This window comes from Hipposideros armiger, unplaced genomic scaffold, assembly GCF_001890085.2.
Source record: "Hipposideros armiger isolate ML-2016 unplaced genomic scaffold, ASM189008v1 scaffold_61, whole genome shotgun sequence".
Taxonomy (NCBI): Eukaryota; Metazoa; Chordata; class Mammalia; order Chiroptera; family Hipposideridae; genus Hipposideros; species Hipposideros armiger.
In genome coordinates this window covers 3,600,075-3,611,601 of record NW_017731411.1, presented here as the reverse complement: position 1 = coordinate 3,611,601, position 11,527 = coordinate 3,600,075, and the positions used below count along the sequence as shown (strand labels likewise).

The 11,527-nt window shown below is 36.1% G+C and overlaps 1 protein-coding gene across 1 annotated transcript in view; it reads right to left on the bottom strand.

The window, feature by feature from the left end:
• LOC109382177 (nuclear receptor corepressor 1) overlaps positions 1-11,527 on the bottom strand; it is a gene marked incomplete at its 5' end in the record, with an annotated part of 104,765 nt that overhangs the window by 83,596 nt on the left and 9,642 nt on the right. The window contains one exon of the mRNA XM_019641488.1: positions 1,685-1,812. Coding sequence (XP_019497033.1) covers positions 1,685-1,812 — 128 coding nt within the window. The remainder of the gene's footprint in view (positions 1-1,684; positions 1,813-11,527) is intronic.

Here is an 11,527-nt window from a genome sequence, read left to right as displayed (position 1 = left end):
ATATATATATATATATATATATGTATGTATGTATGTATGTATTCCGATGATTATTGTAGCATTATTCATAGTGGCCAAGACATGGAAACAACCAGAGTGTCCTTTGACAGATGACTGGATAAAGATGTGGACATACAATGGATTATTACTCAGCCAAAAGAAAAGATGAAATAAATACTGCCATTTGCAGCAACTTGGATGGATCTTGAGATTATCACGCTAAGCAAAATAAGTCAGACACAAAAAGTCAAGTTTCATATGACTCCACTCATATGTGGGATATAAAACTGAAAGCAACAGACAAGACAAACAAACAACAAAAAAATCATAGACAGAAACAACAGTTTGGTGGTTACCCGAGTTAGGTAAGGGGGAGGGGAGGGTAGAAGAAGAGGGTAAAGGGGGTCAAAATACATGGTGATGGAAGGAGAACTGACTCTGGGTGGTGAACACACAATGCAATATACAGATGATGTATTACAAAAATACACACTTGAAACCTATATAATTTTACTAACCAATGTCACCCCAATAAATTTAATAACGATTGAAAAAACTTTGTCAATACAAAAAAAACAGGAATCTTACTAAAGTAGAATATTAGAATGGCAATAGTATCCAACACTTTAAAAACCATGTCAAGTGATTAAGAGTGCTTTGGTTGCCACAAAACCAGATAAACCTTCAGTATTTCTAAGAGAATTATAGAAATAACACAATAAATATTAAAAAGGAATGAACTACTGACACATGCATCATGTACGGAACTCAAAGGCATTATGCTAAGTAAAAGAAGTCACACACAGAAGATTACCTACTGTATGATTTGATTTATATGAAATTCTACAAAAAGGAAAACAGATTAGCAGTTGCCAGAGGGCAAAAATTGGGGGAAGGGAAAACACTGCAAAGGAGCGTATGGGAACTTTTCAGGGTGATGGAAATGTTCTACATCATGTTATTGGCAATTGTTACCCCAGTGCATATACTTGTCAAAATTTATCAACATATATGCTTAAAATTGGTAAATTTTATTCTACGTAAATAATGCCTCAATAAAGCTGATCCTTGGGGGGAAAACAACCAACCCAGTTGCTAACCCCCTACACACACTGCCCGCCAAAATATGTACACAAAGGCATCAACAATAGCTGTCTCTGAGTGGCAGAATCACAAGTTAATTTTCTTTATATTTTGGTTTCTTTTACTGATTTTCCATAATGAGCAAGAATTCCTTTTACAAGAAAACAGCAACAACATCCACACACAAACCAGGACCTGTTTTATATGATAAGTAAAATCAACAAAGCTGGAATATAAGGTATTATATAAATGAAAACCATTTATTAGGATTTTTACACTAATGTATACTATCTTAGGTATAAAATTTAAGATCCTGAGGTATCTTCCAAATCAAAGATTAAATTATATTTGATATATCTCAATGATAAGTGTATATTATTGTAGCCTAACCCTTCCAAAAAGTAATGTCAAGCAAATAAGTCCATTAAGCTAAAAAAAAGTTATATTTACTGAAATACTCCATTCCTTAATGATGTCAAAGCACACATCCCATTCTTCCCATTCTTTTATTTAAAATCTTGTACTTTCAATAATTCAATTTCATTATTTAAAAATAAGTGTAACATTTAACTAATTATTTAACTCTAATTATTTAACTTACTTAGAGTCTTCTTTTTCATCTTTTTCTTCTTCATCTTTTTTTTCCTCTTCTTTTTTTTCTGTTTTTTCTGCTTTATCTTCTTCTTTTTCTTCTACTTTTTCTTCTTGTGAGGGTCGGGCAATTTGCTGCTAGAATGAACCATCATTTGTAAAACTCAAAGGTAAAAGAAATAGCTCCTCAAATTGTGATGATGAATTTTAATAAATATCTATGCAAAAAAATTAATAAATGATTAACTTATTAATCATTTACAATGTAATTACGGGTCATGTATTAAAAAATAATCTAATGCTCATTAATATATTCTATATATATATTGCTTTAAAGGTCACACACACACACACACACACACACACACAAATACTCATAGTGTTTGGATCCATTAGATAGGTAAAAATGTTAAAATTCCACTTAGACGTATGAAATCTGAAGTTGGTTCTCTCTTTTTGTAACTCCCACATCTAATCTGTCACTCAAGTATTTCAACTCTGCCTTAAAATGATAACCTATAATTTATCAAACCATCCCCCTAGTATTAGATATTTACTATGTTCTCATTTTTTTCATCACTATACTATAACATATTACAAGAAACATCTTTATGCTTTTACTCTTTGGGGGTAACATTCATTTCATGGAATAGTAGACAACTATGGTCACTATCAAGACTGAAATATTTGGAAAAATACTAAGGATATAATAAAATGAAAAGAAGTTAAGCATAAATAATTCTAAGGTGTAATTGTAACTCTAATTGCAAATATTTATATAAACAAAGATTGAAAGAGAATAAGATTACGGACACTTTTATCTTTGATGTCTCATTTGCTAAAATTGTGACTCTAAAAAAGTAAAGTTAAGTGTGTGTTGAGTGTTATCTTTATTTAATTCAGAAATTAAGACTGTCTAAAACTAATTAGGATTGAACTCCAACTCATCGTCACAGCACACAGCCTATGTTCTACATGTACCTCTTTCCAATACCCGTACTTTCCTACATTATTTGCTACTCTGGACTCACCCAACACACTCAGCATTTTCATGCCTTTGTCTGGAATACCCTTTCTACCCTTCCTTGCCTAGTCAACTACATATCCACTTGAGATTCAGTTCAAAGTGCTACATTTCCTGTGAGGCTTTTCTGGATGTCCACAGACGCTACAGGCCCTGTATCCCTACTTTTCCACCTACGTATGCTTGTAGCGCTTATCACAGGGTGATATATTATCTGGTTATCAGGGCTGTCTGGCTCACTGTGTTATAATCTTATAAAAGACAAGGACCCAATTTTAATCATCTCAGTATCCTCAGTTCCTAAGAACATCTGGCCAATGGATGTGTCTGCATGTGTTGAACAGCAAAAAACAAATTCTTTTATTCTGGTTATTTGAAAAGCTTTTGCCCTCCCACCTCAATCTTTCATTCTGACCCAAGCTAATGTCAATCTTGCCTCTTAATAACTGCCTGTCCTCTTACCTATTCCTTTATCAGAAAATAAGAAGTACTCATTTATTCAAAGTAAAATTCTCCTTAATTCTTAATAGTGTCTCAAACTCTTTTACCTACTCACCAAAACTAAAATCTGACTTTTTTCTTAAGAGAAAAAATCCTTGCTGGCCACTCCACAAGAGATTCCACATTATGTCTTCTTCAAACCATGGTGGAAAGAAGAATCTGTATTCTTCCTGCTCCCTACTGCGACTTCCAGAGCACTGCTAAACTTTGATATTTAAAAAAAACTTCCAATACCACTAAAAACAAAACAAAAAAAAACCTTCCTTTTTCAAATTTCATAAAATCTACCTATGATGCCTTTCTTCCTCTTTTAGTGTTACAAATTGACTTCTCCAATACTCCCAGGAACAGAAATGACTTTATGAATGGCTCATTAGGCCTTGCCATTATTCTTCAGATTTACAATGCCTTGATCCCTTTATTCTATGAAAATGGCACAGTCCATCAAGAAAAACTATATCTGCTATTCCACTTCTGACTCCTTGCTAAACTGTCTCAATACCTGATTCCCTCATTCACTTTATGTGACTTTCCCAAATTCTCACACTGATTACCTGCCATTTCCTTTTCTTCTAAGTGTTTATTATTACTAGACAAAATTAGAAATCGGAAGATTTTTCAAATGGATACTTTCCAACCATGACTAGGTCTTCTTTACAACTGGGAATGTTCTCTAATTGACTCCCTAGCACACCATAGTGGTCACAAGATCTATTTCAAATGCCTCACCCTCATCATGAACGTAGCATCCATCCATCATTCTGAACAAAAAAGATGGCATACCACCACCAAAAGATGGGATCATTTCTTAAGTTTTACAAATGTCTAACTAACCACTATGCTGTACTTTCTTAAGTTATACAAATGTCTAACCACTATGCTATACACTTAAAACTAATATAATATTGAATGTCAACTGTAACTGAAAAAAAAAACAATTTTAAAGATGGCATACCAATGACAAACTCTGCGTTGTCTAGCAATTGGGCTGCGTAACCAGAAAATATTTTATAGCCCTAAGAAATGATGGGGAGGTGTCAACTCAGCAGAAGGTAAATAAAAAGGTTCACTGTTCCCCTAGACTTAGATGATACATGTAATCTTATTTCCCTAATGCGTTTCTCCTTCTAATGCCAACCAGCATTTTGAAGAAAGTAAGCAATCCCACACCTCCCCTACAGCCTGAAACCCAGCCAACAGCTGACTTCACTCCCCTTTCCATAGTGCTGGGGACTGAGAAGCAACTGGAGCACCTGCTTCAACCAGTCAATGGGAAAAAGAGCAGAATCCCTTCTGAAACACAACTCCCAGTTCTGCCCAGGGTTTGGAAACAATCCAAAGAAATTGACAGCATTTCTGGATAGTCTATAGAAGTGTTTGACACCACCAAAGCACAACCTCATATACTCCATCCAGGTAGCACCCACACTGACTAGGCAGCAGGGAGTGGAGAGGCCAGAAAGAGTAGCAAGCACTCACCTTTGGGTGCTATGTATCAAGACCCATTCTAATGACTGCCACTGACATTAAAGAGAGTAAGGAATAACCTCTGGTTTTACCAAGAAGTGGATGGAATTGCTTTTGATTCAGAAAAATCTGTAAAGAGAATTGCCACTCCCCATGTTCTAGACTGGACATTACAGGTTATGTCCCCCACCCCTTTTAGTGGTCTGTCTAAAGCAGAAGTCCATAGTTTTAAAAGGAAACTCCTCAAAAAGTCCCCTAATTGACAAAGACATTTCCAATGCTTCTTATCCAGGTTTCTCCCTCCTTAAGTCCAACGCTTCATAGTCCATAAAGAAATGTTTCATTCTGTTAGGGAAGCTCTCATAACATGAAACATTTCTGTCAAATAACAAGCTATTCACTATGAATACAGAGCACATTATAAAACAAAATGAAAAAAGTGAAAGTTATATGTATTTCATAATGATTAATGAAGAACAGAATCAATTATAGCAGGTCCCTCTATAGCAAGATCAAATAATATTATAGTTTATGCTGAGATTTATTACTATTGTATCTAACTGAATATCTAAAACTCATATATATGCTATTTCCTTCTTAAAATGATCAAGTCATTAGAAAACAGATAAATTCCCACTCAGCAGACAATAAAGTTGTCAAAAAACAAAAAGACTACATCTAAGAACAAGCAGCTACAGTTAACCAAAAGTGCACAAGACGCAGAAAGAAGCACTACTTCAGCCACTGAATGTTTTTCTTTAAAAATTACTTCAGGCAGTAAACAGAAAATATGCCTATCTTATCAAAATATATTAACAACTAAAGCCTTTTACACCAACTGAATTTGAGATTATTTTCCTAGGGTTAAAGCTGCCAATCACCAAAAAAAATACTTTCATGAAGGCAATAAAAGTAATGGCTGCTATCACTTATTGAACACTCTGTGTGTGCTTGACACTGCACTCTAAGGACTCTATACACACAACTAGTTCTCTTGCTAACCCTGCAAGATAAGTATTACTGCTCCCTCTCAAAGATGTGAAAACTCACCAAGTGAAGGGACACACCTAGGGTTACATTACAAAGAGAGCATTTTTCAGTTTAAGCCCTTTCCATTATATCCAATTTTTTACCCTGTCTAAAACATTCTAACTACTGTCTAGTTAACAGTTTAGTCAGTCACTCTTCCAACTTCAAAAATTACTCCATTTATGTAATGAGTATATGTTTTCTGAATACCTTTGAGGAATAAAAATATACTGGCATAAACAAACTGAATAACCTGAGAGAGAAATGGATAAATTCCTATAAACATACAGTCTTCCAAGACTGAATCAAGAAGAAAAAGAAAATCTGAACAGCAAGCAAAAAACTCCCCTCCAAAAAGAAGTCCTGGACCACACAGCTGCACAAGTGAATTTTACCAAACATTCAAGGAAAAATTAACACCATCCTTCTCAAACTATTCCAAAAAATTAAAGAGGAGGGAAGGCTGCCAAAATCATTTTATGAGGTTAGCCTTAACCTGACTCCAAAACCAGACAAAGACATTACACAAAAAAAGAAGAAGAAGAAGAAGAAGAAGAAGAAGAAGAAGAAGAAAATTATAGGCTAATATCCCTGGTGAACATAGATCCAAAACTCCTCAACAAAATATTAACAAACCAAATTCAGCAATACATTAAAAAGAGATCATGCGCCATGAAAAACTGGGATTTATTCCTGTGATGCAAGGTTGGTTCAATATCTGCAAATCAATTAACGTGATACACCACATAAACAAAATGAAGGATAAAAATAGTATGAGTATATTGATACAGAAAAAGCATTTGACAAAATTTAACATCCATCTGTGATGAAAATTTTAAAAAACTCTAAGCAAAGTAGGACTAGAGGGAACATACTTCAATATCATAAAGGCCATATATGGCAAACCCACAGCTAACATCATACTCAACGGTGAAAAGCTAAAAGTGTTTTCCGTAAGATCAGGAACAGGTCAAGAATGTCTACTTTCAGGGCCGATCGAGTGGCGTGTTGGTTAAGAGCTGGCTTGGGACGCCAGAGGGCCCCGGTTCGGATCACACATATGAGGGCCAGTGACACTGCCCTCTATAGCTAAGATGCTGAACAACAGCTCAATCTGGAGCTGGGCTGCTGGGAGTCGACGGCGACGGCGAGGCTGCAGCCCCTGTTGCAATGGGTTGCCATGGGCTACCGTGTGTAGCCAGCAGCCAGCGTGAGCGGCCAGCAGCTGCAGTGAGCGGCCGTCCAGAAGCCGGCGACTGATCTGCCTCGCCCGGGAAGAGCGCAATGATGGTGCCAACTTGGGCCAGTGAAGCAACGTCCTCCACAACTAGACTGAAGAACAAAAGGACAGCAACTTGTCTGTTCCCCTTCCAATTCCCCAATAAAAATCTTAAAAAAAAAAAAAGAATGTCTACTTTCACCACTTTTATTCAACATAGAATTGGAAGTTCTAGCCACAGCAATGAGACAAGAAATAAAAGGCATCCAAATTGGAAAGAAAAAAGTAAAACTATCATTATTTGCAGATGACATGACACTGTATATAGAGAACCCTAAAGATTCACCAAAAAACTATTAGAGCTAATAAATTCAGTAACGTAGCACAGTACAAAATATTCAGAAATCAGCTGCATTTTTATACAATCAGGAAGAGAAATTAAGAAAGCAATCCCATTTATAATTGCATCAAAAAAAGAACAAAATACCTAGGAATAATTTTAACAAAGGAGGTAAAAAAACCCTGTACTTGGAAAACTGTAAGAAACTGAAGATACAAATAAATGGAAGCATATACCACGCTCATGGATAGGAAGACTTAACATTGTTAAAATGTCCATATGACCCAAAGAAATCTACAGATTCAATGCAATCGCTATCAATTTTTTGACATTTTTCACAGAACCAGAACTAATAATCCTAAAATTTATAGGGAACAAAAAAAACAAAAACAAAAAACCCCCCACAAAACATCAAATAGCCAACACAATCTTCAGAAAGAAGAACAAAGCTGGAGGTATCATGCAACCTGATACCATACTATACTACAAGGCTATAGTAATCAGAACAGCATGGCAATGGCATAAAAACAGACATATTGATCAACAGAACAGAACAGAACCCAGAAAAAAAACCCACGCCTATATGGTCAATTAATCTATGACAAAGAAGGCAAGACTATATACTGGGGTAAAGAGAGTCTCTTCAATAAATGGTGTTGGGAAAACTAGACAGACACATGCAAAAAAATGAAACTAGACCACTTTCTTACACCATATACAAGATTAATTCAAAATGGATTAAAGACTTAACTGTAAGACCCAAAACCATAAAACTCCTAGAAGAAAAAAAGTAAACTCGCTCACATTGTTCTTAGTAATATTTTTTTCTGCTCTAACTTCTCTGGTAAGGGAAACGAAAATATAAACAAATGGGACTACCTTTAACTAAAAAGTTTTTTCACAGCAAAGGAAACCATCAACAAAACGAAAAGACTACCTACTGAATGGGAAAGATATTTGCCAATGATACGTCCATTAAGGGGTTAACAGCCAAAATATATAAAGGACTCATACAACTAACTTAACACCAAAACAACAAACAATCCAATAAAAAAAATGGGCAGAGGACCTGAATAGACATTTCTCCGAAGAGGACAACAGATAGCCAATAGACATTTGAAAAGATGCTCAATGTAACTAATCATCAGAAAATGCAAATTAAAACCACAAAGAGATATCACCTCATACCTGTCAGAACAACTATCATCAATAAATCAACAAACAAGTGTTAGCGAGGATGTGGAGAAAGGGGAGCCCTTGTGCAGTGTTGATGGGATTGTAAATTGGTACAGCTGCTGTGGAAAACAGTACGGAGGTTCCTCAAAAAACTAAAAATAGAACTACCATATGACCCAGCAATCCCACTCCTGGGTATTTATCTGAAGAAGTCCAAAACACTATTTCGAAAAGATACATGCATCCCTATGTTCATTGCAACACTATTTTAAACAGCCAAGATATGGAACTAACTTAAACATAATCCATCAATAGACAATTGGATAAAGAAGATGTGGTACCTGTACACAAAAAAGAATAAAATCTTACCATTTGCAACAATATGGATGGACAAAGAGAGTGTTATGCTAAGTGAAATAAGTCAGACAGAGAAAGGCAAATACCATATGATTTTACTTAATGTGTGGAATCTAAAGAACAAAATAAACAAACAAACAATAGAAATAGACTCATAGATACAGAGAACAAACTGATGGTTTGCCAGATGGGAGGGGAGTTGGGGGGCTAGGTGAAAAAGATAAAGGGATTAAAAAGTACAAATCGGTAGTTACAAAATAGTCATGGGGATGTAAAGTACAGCATAGGGAATATAGTCAATAATGTTGCAGTAACTATGCATGGTGCTGGATTTATCAGGAAGATCACTTCTTAAGTTACATAAATGCCTAACAACGATGCTGTACACCTGAAACTAATATGTTGAATGTTAACTGTAATTTAAAAAAAACAAAAACAATTTTTTTAAATTTAAAAATACATGTAAGTAAATGAGACCAAAAGAAACCAAACATGTAGGGCCAGCCGAGTGGCTAAGTTGGTTAAAAGCTCACTCAAGAGTGCAAGCTCTGAGCAACAGGGTCGCCGGTTGGATTCCCAGGCCCGAGCTGAGCTGCCAACAGGTGGCAGGAGGGCTCAGCTAAAAAACAAAACAAAACAAAACAAAACAACAAAATATGCCAGTAGCATATTTAAAAGGGGACATATTGTCAGCATGAAGGAAGAGTAGAAACTCTTGTGAAATGAAGAATGTGGTTTCTAAACAGTGACTTACTTCATTTATTGTAGGTCACTGGCAGGTACCATAGTAATTCTATCTGCATATACTGATTAAATGCAAGTTTATGCTGGAAAGTAAGAAATATTTACTTCTAACAAAATGTTACATATAGAATTACATCACTACTTGGCATGTTATTTATAATTCTAGATCCCAAATAGTCACACTGAAGAGTGATTTTTGACTTGCAATCTTTGATATGTATTCATAGCTTCAACTAAAATTTATAAAGAACCACACTCATTCTCATCATGGGATGATAATAAGTTGAACTGTAAAAATGGTTTGGGCAACACCTAACAGAAATTTAAGAGAAAAGTTAAAACTTCTGCCAACAATAATCTCTGAACACAATTCTAACAAAAATATGATTGTCTCATTTCTCTGTGATTCTAAGATTAAAACTCATTTTCAGAGAACGCAAGGTTACCTATGGCAACAACAGGTTAAAAATCAAAGCTCACAAGCTTGGAATCTCTCAGTCAATAGCATCCTAAACATTCATCTATCAAATAAAAATTGCTTCCTATGGGTAAGAGGTTTGGAGCGGGGGATGGGAGAGACAATCAAAAACTGAAAGAATCAAGCATACATTCCAGCAGAATTCTACAGAGTCTTGAAATAAATTTGTCCTAATCTAGGATTACCTGAAATAATTCCTACTGATTCAAATTTGCTTGGATAATAGAACAATAAAGTGATTTTTAAATTATTTGGATTTTTATATCCACCAGGGTAAAATCAAGACACACAAACTTAAAAATTCTCAACTTGTAACTAGATTTTTAAAAAATGTTTCTGAACTTTTTTCTATACAGCAAATTCTATTATTTCCAACTCAGACCTTTTCCCTAAACTCCAGACTTATATATCTAACTGTACACTTTACGTCTCCACTTGGACATCTAATAGGTATTTGAAATTTAGCATGTCCGGATTTCCCCCCAAAATCTGCTCCACCTTCAGTCATGCCTATCACAGGAAATGGCACCTCCCCCAGCCAAAACTTGGCTTATCTTTGATAACTGTTCTTGTGGCATCCCCTACAATCAATCATCAGCAAAACCTGTTGGCCTTATCTTCAAATACATATCCAGAAACTGACCAGTGTTCCTCACTTCCCCCACTATTGCTTAGTCCAAGCCACTGGGATTATTAAAACTACCTCTTTGCCTCCCTTACAATCTAATCTCAATAGAGCAGCCAGAATGATCCTGTCACAACTAAAATCTGATACTACTCTTCTGCTCAAAAGTCCAATATTTCCTCTTCTCTAATTTGTTATTAGCTGTAATGTCATTCACTTCTATATTAAACTAACACCACCTAATTTCTGAAAAACTGTCCAACTGTTTCGACACAAATCACATGAAGTATACAAGCAATTAAGAAACAAAGGTAAGGGGCCGACACCAAGTGGCTCAGCTGGTTAGAGCGTGAGCTCTGAGCAACAGGGTCGCCGGTTTCACTCCCACATGGGCTGCACCCAAGCTGAGCTGCCACTGAGCTGGTGAGAGCGCATGCTCTTAACAACAAGGCTGCCAGTTTGACTCCCACATGGGATGGTGGACTAGCCTCCCCTGCAAATAGATTGAAAGCGGCGAATGGACTGAGCTTGTACCCTCCACAACTAAGATCGAAGGACAACAACTTGACTTGGAGCTGATGGGTCCCGGAAAAAAACAATGTTCCCCTTCCCCAATTCCCCAAAACTGTTCCCTTCCCCAATTTCCCAATAAAATCTTTAAAAAAAATAAAAAGAAAGAAACAGAGGTAAGATTCTTTTGGTCTAAGATTGTGGTGTAAGCCCATCATTTGACCCTCTCCTTTCACAAATTCCCAGTGAAACAACCACAAAAATATAAACCTAGAGGGCCGGCCGAGTGGTGCGTTGGTTAAGAGCTGGCTTGGGACGCCAGAGGGCCCCGGTTCGGATCGCACATATGAGGGCCAGTGACACTGCTCTCTACAGCTAAGATG